Below are 20194 nucleotides of genomic sequence, written 5' to 3'. Positions count from 1 at the left end.
ATAAACGATGGTAATAATCTTAATGCAAACGATTGTCGTTAGTGTGAGGATCGCATCGAAAATAGAATGATTACGAGACGTATGAGGATTTAAATAACTTTGGATTCTAGAGACTTATGGTGGGAAGCACACGTTTAATGTTTGAATACCATTTCAATATCACCAAGTATTATTATGTAACAATAAATGTGATGCTTTTCTTAAGAAATTCAAACTTTATCGTAGTTTTATGGCAAAACACTGAACACTTATAGATTCGTCATGCCTGTCCGTCCGTATGTCACAACCAGTTTTTTTTCTGAAACTATACTGTTGAAACTTGGTAAGTAGATGTATTCTGTGAACCGCATTAAGATTTTTACACAAAGATAGAAAAAAAAACAATAAATTTTGGGGGTTATTGGGATAAATATTTAGAACTGAAACTAAAAATCTTTTTTCATCATGGACCATGCAGCATCTATGGATAGGTCTTGAGGTTTCAAATATCATTTTTTTCTATACTGAATGGTTTCGCGAGAGTCACTCCCAAATCGGTAAAATGTGTGTATCCACCCCCCGCCCCTGTAACTTCTAAAAAAAGAGAATGATAAAACTAAAAAAAAATATGATGTACCTGTTACCAGGCAAACCTCCACCGAAAATTGATTTTAAGGAGATCTACTAAACAGTTTTTTTTAAATACGTCATATAGCATTACAACGAACTATAAGAACTTTTATATTATGTTACTTGCTGCTACGGAACCCCTCGAGTCCGACTCGCACTTGGCCGCTTTTTTACATAAGAGGGTGAGAGGGCAAGAGGCTCACGTGATGGGAAGAAGCGAGGCAACCGCCCATGGATATCCGCAACATCAGGGGTCAAGCGATGCGTAGCCGGCCTTTAAGTAGGAAGTATGCTCTCAACTTGAGTCCCTACGTCGTATCGAGGCAACTACAGCCCGTATACGAAAATCGAATGCCGAAATTTCGGTCCGAAACGAACGGAACGACGAACTTCGAATTATATCCTCCTAACAAAGTTTTTCGGATACGAATAGTGCGGGTGGATTTCGTTTCGGAACCTTAGACATAACCATAAAAAGTGTAGTTGTAGTTACGATCATAATTCGATACGAAATTCGCATCCGAAACAGTTTCGCAATAGGAAAATGTACGATCCGAAACTTCTATTGCAGAGCTACAATAGAGCAGAGAACAGCTCTATTGTAGATTATTTTTGATGAATGAATAAAATGAACATAAAAAAATATAATGGAATACTTGTTAAAGCTTAAAAGCCAATCTCTGGCCTGGTGAATATTGAAAGTATCGAAGAGTATACGCCAAGGTGCGTCGCCCGACGGTTAAAAGGAACAGAGACGATAATATAACCATTATCTATAAATGGTTCGTGTGAGTTTTGCTTACATCATAATATGCGGATGTCAGGAGGAAATATCGCCGAAACACAATTTCCTCAAGAATCAACGTTTCGTAGGCTTTTGTTATAATTCAAAATATACAAATATTTCGAATAATAATAGTAAAAAACGAAGTGGCTTAAACTAAGCGCTTTTGAATTGTCCCTATAAATATTTCTTCTAAATTACTGATTCTACTATATGTTCGTAAAAAGTAGAGCTTGTGAGAAGAATATACCTACAAGAAAACGGCCAATCTTTTCAATCAATAGAGTACTTTACAATGGTTGTAATATACTTACAAAATAAATTAGTTTGTAAGATGCTGCATCCAATTTATGAAGCGCGTGTCACTCAGAATTGTTGATGTTTTTCAAGAATCCTGAGCAGCACTGCATTGTAATCGGCAGGTCGAATCAATTACCATCAGCTGAACGTTCTGCTCGTCTCGCCCCTTATTTTCATAAAAAAGGGCCGATACTTGAAGCCCCATATCCGTATTCTATTCTGCCTTCCGGATCACCCAATGTCCTCCACATCTGAGCTATTATAAATGGCGAAATTTACCTTTATATTCTAATGTTATTGTAGCTGTTTCTCATTAATACACGGATAAAACCACATCTTTTAAAATTGAAACCTAGCTAGATTGATTTCTCGCCCCCGAAACTACCTGTGTACTAAATTTTATGAAAATCGTTGGAGCCGCTTCCGAGATTCAGATTATCTACCTATATAAAAGAATTGCTCGTTTAAAGGTATGAGATAATTATTATGTGAGGAATGTTGAAATATTCATTGTTCGCTATCAGACATAATGCTCTGTGCTGTCAGCACTTAGTTCTAAAACTCGATCATGACGTCACCGGCCCTGTATGAATCACACGTTCTACCTGATTACATATTATATTTGTATTTATCGGAATAATGTGGATATTCACTACTGAGTCATCATCTACGCAAGCACACAAAACAAGATTTGCTATGGACGGACCATAGTTCTGACTCTAGCGGCCTTACAAATAAACTTGGTATAAATTTATACCTGGGAATAAACCAAGAATATGCAAAATGTTTACAAATAGACATTTTGTTCATGATTGGTTTATTCGCACGTATAAAGTTTCTCACGTTTATTTGCAAGGCTGCTTGACATTCGGCTAACTTCAGAATTATCATTGACAGTGTTTTCAGTGATATTATAGTCAAAATTTTGCAAATTCTTGGTTTATTCCCAGATATAATATTATACCAAGTTTATTTGTATGCCGTAGGACGGTAGTAAGGGTGTCTTACTGCTACCTACTTCAAGTTTTATTGATAACATTTTGAATATTTTAATACTTCCAATACGGTTGCAATATGAAAATACTTTGTTTTCGTGTTTTAAATATTTAATAACTTATTCAATTATTGTTCTCTTTACTGTTATGATTGTATAGTTTCTAAGTCTGAATACATTTTTAGCACAAGCATAAGGTAGTTGAAACAAAAAACAACACTTTGTCGCAAAATAAACTGCAGAACTCTACAAAAAGTTGTATGTAGTGTAATCTGTGTAATAATAATATTGACACACTTCTTACACAAATTGTCTTGTAAATGTTTGCACCTACCGGAGTTCGAACCCGGGACCTCTAGCTCAGTAGGCATAATAGAATATAAGGTGTAAATCTACATGTCGACTGTACGTGTGGAGTATGTACTTGTATACACACTGCTCCGCCAATTACCTGGTGACCCGAGTGCTGGTACCGTTACCATCAACACAAATGACTCGCTTTTTGTTCACCGGTGACCGCTCGTACACGACATACCTCATCAAGCTATTTAATACTGAATTCCAAGCATGGGGTCAACTGCATTTGCTATGGATTCCTGTTTACATCTTTAGCTTCGTTCCTTGGAATACTACTAATCCTAGAATAAGTTAATCCTAACAATATATAGACAATGCTGCCTGAAATAAATAAAATTATTATATTATTATTATTCAGCTTATATGTTTGGGAAAAGAACAGTTCATCGTATAGAAGTGCGTTCACAGAACGGGATAGGTAGACGTAGTCAATACTCCCGCGCGTTCGAGCAGGGCTATATCAAATATATCAATAATATTTACATTCAAAATAGGATATGAAATCACTTATTGAAAGTCAAATACCCATTCGCAAATTTATCCCTCAGGCCTGAGAAGAACAGTGTCAAGAAACTCAACAGGGTCCTAATTTTTTTAATAACATATCGACACAATCAAATTTAAAATTTAATCCATTCCCAATGTGTGGTATCATTATTAAGAAAGTCATTTATGTTATAGTAACCTTTACCGCAAAAACGTCTATTAACGAAACGTCTTTTGAATTTGGTTAATACATTTAATCTTGACATTTCATCGTTTGAGTGACGTCAGTAGTCAAACGGTACTTTGATTGGTGATTTCTGCAGTTTCAGCGTGTAGTTGTAGCACTATTACGACAATTAGATGGCTGCCACTCCCCATCTCAACGCGCGGGTATAATGCTAGGTACTACTACTATTAAAAGGCAGGTTGGTTTAGTCCTTCATTTTTATTATTATACTTATCAAATATTTGTTATTTATTATCAGTTCAAAGATTTACAAACGTCCTGCTGAACCACGAAGAAACTTCTATTGCTTAAAGACAAAAGAACTACATTGGATTTAAGGTTCACACAAGTAAACCGTTACTTCACATTTCAGTTGCACAGGTCTGTTGATGGTTTCTATCGCTACACAAATTTTCCGTCCCTGTCACTCTAATCTGATCAACGCCTCCTACCACATCACCTGCACCATTTCCTTTTCTTGCCAAGTCTCCTTCCAGCCGATACGCGTGCCACCAATCTCTACATCCGTTCTGTTCTTAATCCAAAAATTGCAAAGCTATTCTCTGCCAATATTGTGGAGGTGTACCTACTGAAAATAGACTGTTCTTTGCCTGTCCAAGCTGATAAAATAAGGTGCTTTGTGAACCTCTAGCTGATCAAACATGAGTCGCTTCAGACTCATGTGTTACTGATCAACTATGCCCGAAATACCCCATTTCGTCCCAGACTATAATACTCTTCACTTTTTGTATATAATATTATACTCGGATCTTTGCCTGTCCAAGGTGATAATAGGCTGAGAACGTAAGGTGCTTTGTGAGCTTCTAGCTGACTGATCAAACTTGAGTCGCTTCAAACTCATGTGTAACTGATCAACTCTCCAAGAAATACCACATTTTGGCCCCAGACTTCCAGTACACTACACTTTTTGTATATAATGTTATACTCGGAAGAAACCAAAACGTTTAGCTCAGATTACACCCTCACTGTCCGGTCCACATTTGACACAGCTGAAGACCGGTGACTGCAGGGTCGTTTCGTTTAAACCCGAACTTTTGAGGGAAGTCAAGAAGTTCTACGGACATTTATACACGACCGCACGGGCACCTGTTACCAACAAGGCTGAAGACCCAAGAGGTGATCACTAGAATGGACTACCAAATTATTTTATTTATTTCATAAAATAGCTCTCTAGCGATTGTTATGTATATACAAAATTAAGTGCTGTTTGGCATTGCAATTAATTCAATGGAGGTTGTTTTTTATCCTCCAGCAATTAGTTTTTAATTATCAACGTTAATGTGCAAGCTTCAACGGCAAATGAATTTCGAACGAATTATCGGTCTCCATCGACGGTGTTTCGAGGTTGGATCTAATTATAGAGTCATATCATCATATGGAGTAAAATCGTCCTACACCGTAGCTTCTCTCATTCATTCAGAGCTGGGTTGCCGAGATCACTTAACACCAGGTCCCAAGCTTCGTAAATATAAATAAATATTATAAATTCGTTAAAAAATACTGACACTTATAATGTCAACACTAGAAATAGGGATGCGCTTTTGCTACTGGTGTAAGTCGACTTCATAACGTCAGAAATTTATTCAGAGGTCTTGACAGAGGTGTTGACATACAGAACTTACCTTTAAACGGATATAAATGAGTTCTGAAAAAAAAGTTGTACATACAAAAGGGACTAAGTATAAAATATCTAAACATCTGGATCTAAATAACCCTTGCAGGTAATTGGGCTACTGGGGTATTACATGTCTGTCTCAGATTGATAAATGTAAATATATTTAAATAAGAACTTGTAATAATCTGTTTTGAAAAGAGCGACCTTAGAGTTTCTTGCTCGTTTTTCTCTAAGAACCTTCCGAATTAACTATAGTAAAAAAAATACATATTTGAAGTGTGATGTGATTAACTTTTTTTTTAAATTTTAAAATAGCTTTATTATCATAACTATGTAAATAAAATGTACAAAAGCCAGTGTATATTATTATTAAGTCCGGAACAACATCATAAGATCACATGTTTTACGAACAAAAAGTCCATCAAAACGTTTTAACATACAGGTACTGTGATGATGTGATAAACTACGAAATAAAATATTTTTAAATGGATTTTTGTAACTTTTCGTAATCAGCATTTTTTTGAGTGACAGTGACAGCGCCAGGACATGGTCCATCTGAGTGGCATCTAACGTATTTATTACAAACTACGGTACATACATTACGATGTATGACCTTAAAACAACGCTATACCGTGATATGACCATGGCAATATAGCACTGCCCTGACACTTCATATGAAATATCTCATGAGACTAGTAATGAAGTAATGTTAAAAAAGAATTCCAAGCGTTATGTTTAATATGTATGGATGTTTTGTGATGTGCTCAACGAAGAGTAAACTTTTACCCAAGGACGAACTCGACGTAAGCTATGGGCTATTATATGATATGACGAGCGTGATGCCTCAGTTATATTTTTAATATTGTCTTTGTTATTGTTGCTATGTTTCACAAGTTCAAGTATAACCAAAACATTCCCTAATAAACAATGGGGGACCTTACAAAATACAAATACACATGGTATATAGTTATACCTACCTGAGAATAAGCCAAGAATATGCAACAATGTTTACAAATTGACATTTTGGATACAATTTGATAATTCGGACGTATAACGTTTCCCGCGTTTATTTGCAAGTCTGCTTGACATTCGAAAAACTTCATAATTACTATTGTATTGACAGTGTTGACAGTGGTTAACCGCTAGTTGCAGAAAGCATATTAATTAAAGTTAATCTTTCGTTATATCGCATGCTATCTTTGACTGTCTAAATGAAAAAAAATGATTGTATTATATTCAATGAAACATTACCTTTAAGGATGTTTCTGCAACTGGCGGATAGTCAATATTTTGCATATTCTTGGTTTATTCTCAGGTATAACTGTATACAAAGATTATTTGTAAGGCCGTTAGTATTTAATTTTATATGAAAGCAAAGTCAATTTGATATAAAAACAGTGTAATTATCATAATATTTTAATATAACTACTACGATATCTACTAGTAATGAGTAATTAATTAAGCATGACTCATTGAGGTGATAATAACTGATCTAATAATATTAAATGTGTCAGGCAATACTAACAGCAAGTGTTTAAATATAATCTAATCAAGAGATAAAACGGGCATTGCAGTGATAATATATCTCAGCCGTATCAATACTATATTATCGGATAGGTACCTGTTGACTATCGGAAGATATAACATCGTGAAGTATGTCAATTATCTTACCGAAGTATAGAAGAAAATTGTTGTGATATGTTACGAAGAGGATTACAGTTCTTACTGTCAAAGTGTTTTTTGTAGATCCCATTAAATTAGTAGTACTTTTCAGTGTTATATTACTATGGTGAGGACTCCACAAAAGCAGAAAGGAGTGGAGGCGAGAGGATATAAGCCGCGCAGCTGTCAGGCTATTTCCACCAAAGCAGGATATGTGAGCTGTGTTGAACGAAGAAGAGGTAGCGGGGAATAGGGCTTCATAATATGGAAAAGACTCTTTACCATATTATTATTATGAACAAATAATTATTAATAATACAAATTCAATTAGGATAATCAATGATCAATTAGACATAATTCCAGAAAAACGTTCCAAACCACAATCATGTTGAAATTGAGTTAAGAACACAAAACCGGTGAAGTGATTCGTATTAACGGACTAACAAAAAATAGCGGTCCTACTGTTAAACTTTAAATGACATCACGATTTAGTAGCCCAACCCACATGTATGGAATACACTAATATTGATTAAACTTTAAACACGAATTCCTTAAAATGTGGTGAATGTGGCTTGGAAAGTTTTTGAGTAACTAAGTCCAATTACACGATTCCTTATCCTAAATATATGGTGCAAGGTTGACATGTTATAGTTAATATATCATTGTGTTTGTTGGATGCGATTACTAATTTTGACAGTAATCACGACCATCATGTTCACGAAGTATCCCTACACAAACAATGAATTCCAGCTCTAAAGGCATAAAAGGCATTTATTTTCTCAAAATTGATTCCTTTAGAATTCTTTTTGATGTCATTTCTAATAACTAAAAGATACTACTACCGCTTCGGAAACAAATGGCGCTCTGAGAGAGAAGAAGCGGCGCAAGAAACTCTCCCAGCGTTCTTTTTTTGCGCTCTTTTCAATAAAAATATACAATATTGTACAATGACTATCGCTATAAAATAATCACAATCTAGTCCCAGGCTGTCCGATCATTTAGATATTCAGCAGTGGAGTAATAGGATTTACGACAGAGCCATTTTTTATAAAACATTTAAATTTATTTTTAGATAATGCCTGAACAGTGGCTGGGACTTTATTATAGAAGTGTATACATTTACCCTTAAAGCTATTATGTATCCTATGAAATGAAAGATTGATGTATCCAATATATGATTATTTATATTTATACATGTCTTTGTTACTTTTTACAAAATAGTTGATATTTATAACTCTTTTAACTTAGAACACAATTCGTATATTAGATGCAGCACCTTACAAACTAATTTGTATTGTATATTACAGCCGTTGTAAAATACTCTATTGATTGAAATAATTGGCTGTTGAGTTTTTTGTACGTTCTTCTCACCAGCTCTACTTTTCCGAAAATATGGTAGATTCAGAAATTTAAAACAAATATTTTAGTCACCATTCAAAAGCGCTTCGTTTAAGCCTAATTGGATAAAGTTTATTTAACTTTGACTATAATAATACTAGCGGTGCAAAAAGGCAAACCGGTGGGAGGTTGGTTTGTACAGGATGCCGGCTAGGTTAGGGGTATCAAAACGACGCCTATTCCTGCCGTGAAGCAGTAATGTGCAAGCAGTACTGTGTTTCGGTCTGAAGGGCGCCGTAGCTAGTGAAATTACTGGACAAACGAGACTTAACATCGGATGTCTCAAGGAGACGAGCGCAGTTGTAGTGCCGCTCAGAATTTTTGGGTTTTTCAAGTAGTAAATAATGGGTAGGGCGCACTGACTTGTATAAATACCACTGGACAGGCTGTTCCATATTGTTCACAGCAATTTTTTGTGCCTATTTGAAGAGCCACTCGCGAGCGTCCAGAGAACTAATTTTGACGTATAATATAATGGCTGCGAAGAAACGTAAAATACTCTGAAGTATTTTTACATTTTGAATTAATTTCATCCGTTTTCCGTGTTATTTATAGCTCAATAATCAACGTAATAAAGTACACTTTTTTCTTGTAAATAGTTTCCCACCATCTATCGATGTTTGCCGAGGTCATCACTAGTTTTAGTACTGCAGACTCTCGTTACATGGCCAATAGCGCCAAAATTGCGAACATGGCACAAAAGCACTTTGACAGCCGCCAGTCCAGTGGTATATAGTACAGGTCAGTGGTAGGCCGTATCGATTACCATCAGCTGAATGTCCTGCTCGTCTCGTCAACTATTATCATACACAGAAAGACACAAACAGCGACACACACCCGACCTCCGCGAACAAAACGCAGCAAGTTATAGTTCACGATGGAAAAGGTCACTGCGATCATAAGAGTGTGAACTTTACGCGGCTATCAGAGCATGAAGCACATTCACTCTTGTTGGTGCACTCACAGAGCCCTCTCTTATGGCAGGACATTAACATTTGTAGACACAAACTTCACTGTCTTATAGTCCACAACAACTGCTAAATGAGACTTTATACAATCGTTTCGCTTGAATCCATGATCCAGTTTTATGATAGTCATCACTTTATTATCTAATAATACATACGTCAGGGTCTCGTGCGAAAACGGCTGAACCGATGATGATAAGGGTGACCCACCTCTAAATATATATTTTTAATTTTTTTGACAAATCCTATTAATATTATAAATGTGAAAGTTTGTATGTCTGGATATATGTTTGAACTTCTTTAACGCAAAAACTACTGATTGGATTTTGATGAAACTTTACAATAATATAGCTTACACACCAGAATAACACATAGGCTATTTATTATTTATAAAACTATCGTGTGAATTATACTTTATATGGCAAAACAACGTTTGCCGGGTCAGCTAGTTTTTAATATTTTTCATTTTTGAAACATACACACACCTTCAGATATTCGCCCATCTACGATATAAAACTGTTTTTGTATCGCGGTTTTTATATTATTCTGTTCCATCCACAAATCCGCCATAGGGTTGCAAGATGGCAATCGAATACAATAATAATTGTAGTACGATACATTTGGTAGGTCTGAGAATCAGTTGCATCTATTTTTTATACCTCATAAATTTTAATTATAGATTTTTTTTATTACTTTATATGGCAATACAATGTTTGCTGGGTCAGCTAGTATACAAAAGAGAGCTAGTATTCTTACGTTGTGGAAATTGATGAGACAAACGCTATTAACATTGGCAACTAGGATTGCCATCCGTCCGGGTTTCCCCGGATTTGTCTAGTTTAGAAGGCGTCAGGGGAGCGTCCGACCGGGGTTTCAATTGAAGCCCGGGTTTAAGAGTTGTAAATTCAGCGCCGCACGCGACGCGATCCGCGATTTCGGCATTTCACAAAACAGTGGACTAAAGAAAGAAATATTTTATTGAAGACAGAAACAGTCTCGTCAGTGATTTAAAAAGAATTTAGATAATTTATACGACTAGATAGAAAAAAAATGAATTTAGAACTAACCTCTATTTTGAGCAATGCCTGCACACTAACACAAAGTGCCATACAAATCGCGAGTATAAGAAGTAGCTCGTCACGCACACTAAACTAATATTCCTGGCCTGTTTTTATCGGTTGTCTAACAGCAAGAGACTATCTAGACGTATTAATTATCAAAGCTTAAAAAATACAGTTGACTTGTCTGGGTTGTAAGCTCCTAAATCCGGGGTTTTCACGATGCTTGTCATGGTTGTCAGATTTCAGTGGTGGCAACCGTATTCGCAACACCGGGGGTCAAGGCATGCGTAGAAGAATGCTCTTATTCAAATTCAAAACTTTTTTTCAAAATAGGATGTGATATAACTTATTGAAAGTCAAAAACCACCCATTTCAAAAAGTATTCCTCAGACCTGAGAAGAATTGGCGCAACAAACTCAGCGGGCTTTTTTTGTCATAAAAAATATGGTTACAAAGTAATATCGTACAGTTAAACTTATTATTTAATAGCCTGAATCTTGGTGATCCTTAAGTCATATCGGTTTGGGAAAACTACAGCCAGTAATAGAATAATTAATTATAACAAAACTGCATGAGCAGTTAAATAAAAAAAAATGCTTAAAATACAGGGTGAAAATAATGTCGAAAATAACTAAAGAAAAATTTATCATTGATAAATACTAGCCGGTGCCCGTTTAGCTTCGATTCACCAAAAAAAAAAAAAAGAAACTACAAATGTGTTCCAAAACTGCCACTTGCAAACAAGCATTCAAAATTTCATATCAATTCGACCTATGGTGCAAAAGATAAAAACACAGCCACCAGGGGCCACCTATTCGGCACTAACAAACTACTTTCGTAAGTGGTTATGTCGCCTATTATTATTCACACACATAAAGGGCGACATAACCCCTTCCCATTTAAATTGGGCTAACATTTTTTTTGTCATGGAATAGGAGGACAAACGAGCGTACGGGTTACCTGGTGTTAAGTGATCACCGCCGCCCACATTCTCTTGCAACACCATAGGAATCACAAGAGCGTTTCCGGCCTTTAAGGAAGGTTTACGCGCATTTATTGAAGGTACCCATGTCGTATCGTCCCGGAAACACCGCACAAGGAAGCTCATTCCACAGCTTTGTAGTACGTGCAAGAAAGCTCATTGAAAACCGCACTGTGGAGGACCGCTACACATCCGGATGGTGGGGATGATATCCTAACTTGTGGCGTGTCGTGCGAAGGTGGAATTCGGCGGCAAGAATCAGGTTTCACATTACACTGACACATAGTACATTCTCTTTTATATACATACAAACAGTTTGATGTGTTGAAGAATATATTATTATCCCAGGTATTAAAACAACTAAACAATAACTTGTAAACATAATATATAGATCGTTAAAGCGGCTCCATTAGCTAGCAGTTATCACCATTATCGCAGGTACTTCTGTCCGCGCTCATCGGTCACGTAGCCGTGTAAACATTTGTGTTGTACTTATGTCCAAGAAAACTGTACTTAGGTTTTACCCAATACTTATAAGTGTAAACGTAATTCATACTTTTATACAAGATGATGACATAGAAGTGTTCAGTTTACCTGATGATGAGGTGCAACACAACACGAAGGCTTAGGGGGCGTCCATAAATTACGTGAGATGTTTAAGGGGGGGAGGGGGTCGAGCCAAATCTCATCTAATCTTACGTTGGAGAGAGGGTCTCGGCAAATATCACGCATTATTTTTCTGTTTGAACGAAAAAAAAATATACTATTTTGGTCCATTTAAAACCAGATTGTTCACTAATTCGTTGGAAAAAAAATTAATTTATACTTCGACGTTATACATCAACTGACTGTCAAACCACCATATTTGTTTAATACCAAATAGCTTAATTTACATTAGACATTTTTTTTCATTTTAACACTAACAGTCCAACGCGTTTATATAAGAAACCCACATTTTAAAAAATACCACGTGAGATTGAGGGATGGGGGAGGTGGTTGAATAAAATCTCACGACATCTCACCAGGGGGGGAGGGAGGGACAGAAAATTAAAAAAAAAAAAAAAACACCTCACGTAATTTATGGACGACCCCTTATCAGATAATCAGTGCGGCTTTTTTGAAGGAACATCTTCCATTGTTGAAATTGACTTCAGTTAAATGAAAACTTCTGAGGTTTTACGAGTAGAATGTATGTGATAAAGTTTACAAACTGAGCTATTATAATCCACGAAAGGTTAATCCAAAAGAGCCATGAAAATCGACTTCCATAATAAGTATATACATTTGGGCAGTTGCTAAGACCACAGCATGTAATAAAATAGTTTCAGTAAATTCTAACTCATCTATATTCTAAGGTAACGAATACAAATTCAATTTCTTTGATTTGAGCTAATACAATTTTATTGCGACAGTTATCTCACACTTCGAAAATATTGACAGCATCAGACTCTAGTTAATAGCCACTCTATTCACCCCCAATGCGGAAAGACTTTACGAGCTCATAAAACTGAGCGCTTTCCTCAAAGGGATAATTTAATCATGACAGTTGTCAATGAAGCGCTTTCGGGGTCGTAAAACCGACACTTCAATCAAAGCGGCGACCACAAAAAGGGGTAAGCAGAGTGGGTTTCAGCAGGCACCGAGTTGCGAAATTGAGCTATGTATTGAAAGTGCGGTCGGATGCATCATCCGAGACAATGATTGTGGCGCAAACCGCATGTAGTGTTATGGAGACACGCTGACAAGAGATAGATACACCACAGCCACAATACAGGTAATAATAGAACAGAAGCGTAACTCAGCGGTCACCTTCAAAATTTATACCTACACGGGCGGAGCGCTAGGGTTGATACATACAAAAAGATTGACGACGAGGAAGGTGCGGCGAAGCTAATTTATCTCGGACAGCAACCAGTCTCGTTAGCGTGGTACCCAATAGTTTTGTCTCCCCAAGATTGCTTAGCGACCGTGTAAATCGTGTGTATGTGTTCGTGCGTTATTAGGGCGCTCTAGTATGAAGTTAAAGTACTGTTCTATTACTCTAGCAATTTCTTACAATATGTTAACAAATTCTTAAGACCAAGGCATAAGGCATCTCAGCCTTGATGACAAACAACTTTGTATGCAGAAGTATATTTTTTGCTCTATGCGTAAAGATAACTACAATACTGTCGTATTATTTTTTCGGGAAATAGTTCTGACAATTCTGAATTGTTGTTTTTTTAATTACTTGCATAGTATTATGTCCTATGTACATACTGCTATGGGGTAATTTAGCTGATATTTATACTTTTGTTTCGCTACAGAAAGCTATTAAATATGTATGACTTAGATCCTAGAGAATTATTTAAGAAAATTGTATAACAAAATTAATAAATATATTGACTGTTGCCACGGTGTCAAAATATATTTTACAGAGAATATTATAGATTTTATTCTGACAACACCTTGACCTACAAGTTTTATTTATTACACATAATGCTGATCATCCTCCACCTCACAAGTCACAAAGCATCTTTAATAATGTGTACTTAGGCATATTTAAAACAAAACAGAAATCATGATCGCAATATTAACTTTTTTTGACAGAGGTTAAGTTAAGTTAAGTTCATGGAGGAAGAAAGATCATATGAGAGTGCGGGTCACGTGATGTTTACTGACCTATGTCCACACTCTCCTGCAACACAGGAGCGTTGTAGGACTTTTAGGAATATTAACGCGTAGGTAGGAACATAAACTAGGAACCATAAAATTTGTTCGAATACTGCTTGGGCAAACCGAAGTAAGTCTTTCGTTGAAGTATATAATAATATATGCACTTGCAACAGGATCTCAGAATACAAAAACGATCATGCAAAATTAAGCATACATACCCAACTCGTTTGTCAAAGAAAGACAAATTAGTTGGGTATAACTAATTTGTAACAAATTAGTTATACCCAAAATTAAAAACAATTATGGGAAAAGAGAAAAACGCTGGATAGTGCCCACTGTCATAAATGAACTGCCACAGGATTTGCTAAAAGATGTTTCCTCTAAAAATCACCTTAAACAAATTCGCACAAAACATTATCTCTCACTGTGCCCATGAAATGAATTTAGTATAAGTTTATTTAATATTTCATTTATAATTTTAACTTTATTATGCCGAGTTAATTTACAAATACGAAATAACTTTATTGCTGTACATTAGGTTTAATAATAGTTTTAGGTTAATAGTGTAAATTTAGTATTATTGTAAGTATTATCTTTACACGAGAGCTGCTGCCGACAAACTACTTACGTAGTTTGGCAGACTGTACTCTTGAAATTTGTAAAGGCTACTGCAATAAATGAATAAAAAAAAAATCACCATTTATTGATTTGATAAACTCTTACTATATGCCTACGTCAACGGGTTATTTAAAGAAATAAATATTTAACACGTTTTATTGGGGCATAACGAAGTCTATCAGATCGGCTACTGTAAGGGCTATATTAAGGACACCACGGTGCAGTGGTGCAACCAGTTGCCGCTACCAACAAAATAATAATATATACAGCTCTATAGGGAGTTACTCATATTCTGGTGTCCCTTTGGTTGCGCAAACAATTTAATGGCTCGACCAGCTCGGACGCGTCATGGCTGGTGTCTAGATTGGTAGCTCACGGACACGACTGGTTGCGCCACCATGGTGGCCCGGTGAAATATACCCCTAAAGGGTCATGTCCTTGTTATTAATACCATAATCAATAAAATGCTATACCGGATCCCTGTGTTAAATTCCAATATATATATCTCTGCAGCTGTAGACGATTACGATTACAATAGTTCCGGGGTCGTTTTATAAGCATTTGTAAGGCTGCCGAGCATCGTATCTCCTTGGAATGGTTATATCGAACCTGCTAAACCAAATTGTCACCGAACGGTGAATAGTACAACTTTGAAGTTTAAGCTGTGTTTAGACGATTAAAGAAGTTTATTTATGAGCAGCGTTATATATCTGAATTTTGATTACCATATTATGCCATATAGATTTCACAATTGAGTTGTCCATCAATATTTTAGATTCATTCAGAGTATGCTGAGTTTCGACCTAAATAGGGTTTATTAATAAAATTATTACTTAATAAAGTATATTTTAGATACTTTGATATGGCTACACCCTTGATGTACGAATTCGAGCCGTATTTTGTCCAATTTTAAATAACAATTTGAAACAATCATAAAAATCTTGCATACATAGGTACATTCAGTTACGACCTCGTTTATTTAATGATGATTAATAATTAATATGAATGTATATATGTATGTACATAACATACGTTATGTTGCGTCGCGGATTTCGTTTGCACAAAGTGTACCTACTCTGTAAGCTGTTAACCTTGTTGTTCCAATTAATGATTAATATCCGGACGACCGAGCCTTGCTCGGATTTTTAAGAATGTACAAAACTTGAACAAAAAAAAAACTAATAGGACATCTGGATTCGAACCGGGGTCTTCTGCTTTCCGGATCACCCAATGTCCCATCTGAGCTATAATAGTCTTGTATATAGTGGCGAAATTTACCTTTGTATTCTAATGTTATTGTAGCTGTTTCTCATTCAAACATGGATAAAACCATTTTTTTTAAATTGAAACCCAGCTAGATCGATTTATCACCCCCGAAATCCCCTGCATACTTAATTTTATGAAAATCGTTGGAGCCGTTTCAGAGATTCAGATTATATATATATATATATATATATAATATATATATATATACAAGAATTGCTCGTTTAAAGATATAAGATTAATGCAAATTATGTCAAACAGATATTCACACCGTGATTGCGATAGAAAATGCACAAATATGCGACGAAACATCATGCTATTCAACTATTTTTAGATCTTAGGATCTCTTAACTTTCGAGCAGATCTACGTTGGACGTGGTCAAATGGTAAAAGCTGGTATTAGAGTGCAACAGATCAGGGATAACAGTAGTTTGGGTGTATACATTTTAAAGGACGCACAATGTTAAGGTACAGAATGTATAATTCTTATAAATATAATAATAAAATAAAATAACAGAATCATAGAGAATCAAGTCTCGTGACAGAGTTTGGCGAGTCAAAATCTCCTCGTGTAGACGCGAAACACGTGTCGAATTGTTTAAAGACGAATATTGGCGGAATCACGAAACACTAAAGAAAACTCAAAACATTTGGACAATTATGGATTTCCGCAAAGTAACGCCGCCGACTTCAATAAAAATAATAGCAAACATATTTTGGAATGTTTGATTATCTGAGCCTGCAATGCACAGTAAAAGGAAAAGTAAACAAAAGGACGCGGTAACACCTTGAGCGATGACATCAGCCGCGCGCGCACCTCCCTCACCCCGCCATCTTCAAATTCTGTTTTCATTCTGTTTGTACAAATGAAACTCCACTCACCACTTCACTTATGTACACTCTTGCAACACTAGAGGAATAACAGATGTGTTTTTTATGACAATAAGGGACTTCAAGATGAGCAGTACATTCAGCTGATTGTAATTGACACGCCCTGCCCATAACAATGCAATGCCGCTCAGGATTCTTGAAAAACCCAAAAATTCTGTGTGGTACTACAATTGCGCTCGTCATAAGATGTTAAGTTTAATTTGCCCAATAATTTCACTAGTTACGACACCTTCAGACGAAAACACAATAATACGTACACATTACTGCTTCATGGCAGAAAAAAGAGCCATTGTGGTACCCATATTTTAGCCGTGCAAAGAAGCCTCCCAACGGTAAATGCTTTAAGTCACCTCATACACCCTCGGGCATGGGACTTCCATATTTTTTTTTATGCTCCGGGGAAGCAAAGGGTGCTGCCAACTTTTTAGTAAGGTGTACACATGACCTATCATTCTGGTATCACCACTCACGAAAGCTTATTACCAGTGGGAGGCTCCTTTGCACAGGATGCCGGCTAGATTATGGGTACCAGAACGGCGCCTATTTCTGCCGTGAAACAGTAATGTGTAAGCATTACTGTGTTTCGGTCTGAAGGGCGCCGTAGCTAGTGAAATTACTGGGCAAATGAGACTTAACATCTTATGTCTCAACGTGACGAGCTCAAATTTTTGAGTTTTTCAAGAATCCTGAGTGGCACTGCATTGTAATGGGCAGGGAGTATCAATTACCGTCAGCTGAACGTCCTGCTCGTCTTGTCCCTTATTATCATAAAAAAAACACACAGTATGGTTGTAAGTGCCAGAAAGCTCTATGAAAACCACTATGTGGAGAGACACCAAACATTCAAATGGTGAGGATGACATCTATGTTTGTGATTTGTCTAGTGAATATGTGAATAGTGGATATGAGCAGCAGAATCATGTCAAACATCCCGTGGGAACAGTCCATGTGTATAATGCATTAAAATATGTACAGGTTAATAAAACAATGCTATTTTATTAACTTACTAATTTACTACTGAATACAGCCAAAACTGTTTTAATTATTATTACATAATTTTAATAAAAAGAAAAGACTGAAAGATATTGCATATTACAATGAAGATTAATGCAAACTATAGGCTTGCTCAAGAACATAATATATATAAATATATAGCTGAGAAAAATATGATGTAAGAATTCGGGAATAATGTAGTCTAAGCCCAACGGAAATGTGTTATCATATTTAATTAGTAAAAAATGAAACAATAGATATAGTATGTGTTACCCTTAAGAGATAGTTGTAGGTATAAGAAGTATATGTGTGCCATCTCAGACTTTTCTGTAGATCTATATTATATAAGAGACACAATTCCACCATAAATTATTTTGTTTTATCTCACAGGGCTTAGACCATAGTTTCTCAACCTTATTTTGCTCACCGCCCACTTTGAGAATATGTTTTTTTCTAGAGCCCCCCATCTTAATTTCACTTACCATCTGTCGCGAATTAAAAAACAGCTATTGTCACAATTATATTTAAACGTAAAATATTATATTTTAGTATATAGTATTATATTATTCCCCGAAAGTCACAAACACCCAGAAGGGGCGTTATCGCCCACATTGAGAACCTATGGCTTAGACAGTACTTTTGTTGAAAGCTCCCAGGTGGCAAATATTGTAAACATACAAAAATGTATGCTAAAATTTAACAAATTATATACTAAAACCTTCCTTGAGAACACACTATCCATTGGTGCATGTAGCATGAAAATTGGTGCTAATGCACCAATTTTGTGATAAATTTGAAATCTAATGATTTCAAATTTATCACAAACATCTGTTTGTCTAGATGCGGTGGAGAACTTTGTCTTAAACAATATGTAGTGATTTTGTACTTCTGTGAATTTCACTATTCAAAAAAAAAAATATTAAAGGCTTTAAGTGTATAGTTTCATGTAAACAGTAAGGGTTAAAATATTTCCATTTATTTTTTACCTAGAAACCAGTGGCATACAACCAATAACATGTACATATTAATAAGATAAATATTATAGTACATGCTGTGCTGCATGCACGATGTGATAATTTAAACCCGCCTATAATGATAATAATTCCAACATAATATATTAAGAGAAATACACCAACTTTATTTAATAAACTAAACTACAAAATTCGAAACCACAAAATTAAAACAAAACCAGACTTAAAGTTCTAGTATGTACAATAATAATTTTATGATAATAAAAAATTCTATTTATAGTAAACAAAACACATATTTAAACATTGCTAACGGACTTACCTCACATGAAGATTTTCAATAAACTTGTCCGTAGTCAAATTGTCTAACAGAACGAAGTCGGATACACCGACTTCTGGTTGACTCGTCATTTTTACTTATTTAGCCACTTAAACTTAAATAAATGGAAAACATAAACGAAACTCAATCCATTTAAAATACTGTTTTGTCAACAAACCGTTAGAGATTCAACAACACGAAACACATCCTACTTGCTGAACAATTTATACCAAACTGTCAACGATTCACGAAGTAACGAAAGAGTCATGCATTCCCAATATATTATTATACTCTTTGGTGTCATGTCAATTTTTTTTTTTTTATATTAATTCGTTCTTTCGAACAGGCTATAGCCAGGGGCCTTACTGCCTTGTCGTTAGTATTTTCATTTCTTTGGTATTTATTATTTTCACTATTTTGTTTTACAAAAAGTCCAATCCAGTTTTCTCATTTCATCTTACATTATTTCCATTTTCCTTTTCCAATTATGTATATTCGATAGCGAATATTTATAGTAGTTTCTTTCATCAAATCCAATCCAGTCTTAAAGTCATCAGTTATTTTACCATTTCCGTTAATGTATAATTCTCTAAAGAATATTTTCCATATTTTCCTTTTAGTAAGTCCAAATCCAGTAATATAGTCTCTAATAATTTTCCCCTTTTCTTAAAGTCAAATCCAGTGTAATTTGCATAACTTTTTAGAATAATACCTACCTATTTACATTATCTGTTCAGTTCGCGAATTGCGCTATACTATTACTAGTTGTATATGTACAAGTTATAACGTATTTACATAATTATAAACAAATTTACAACGTATGTATCTACAAATTACAATGTATTTACAGTACTACATACAAATTTATACAAGGACATATAAGTTGATGTGTCCTTTAATAGATCTATTACTGAGAGCGGGATTATATTGGGTGCACCATATATTTCCAGTAGCTCATCCATCAGCACAAGGCGCTGTATGCCAAAGGACGAACAATCAAAAAAGATGTGATCCAGAGACTGATCTT

At 35.5% G+C, this 20194-nt stretch overlaps 1 protein-coding gene across 1 annotated transcript in view; it reads right to left on the bottom strand.

Moving 5' to 3' along the window:
- LOC126972910 (unconventional myosin ID-like) overlaps positions 1 to 19396 on the bottom strand; it is a 43703-nt gene extending 24307 nt beyond the window's left edge. The window contains exon 1 of the mRNA XM_050820013.1: positions 19171 to 19396. Within this exon, the coding sequence (XP_050675970.1) occupies positions 19171 to 19259 (89 nt within the window). The 5' untranslated portion in view covers positions 19260 to 19396. The remainder of the gene's footprint in view (positions 1 to 19170) is intronic.
- Between the last annotated feature and the right edge of the window lie 798 nt (positions 19397 to 20194).

Source organism: Leptidea sinapis, chromosome 27, assembly GCF_905404315.1.
Source record: "Leptidea sinapis chromosome 27, ilLepSina1.1, whole genome shotgun sequence".
In the NCBI taxonomy this organism is placed as follows: domain Eukaryota; kingdom Metazoa; phylum Arthropoda; class Insecta; order Lepidoptera; family Pieridae; genus Leptidea; species Leptidea sinapis.
This window is presented reverse-complemented; position numbering and strand designations above follow the sequence as displayed.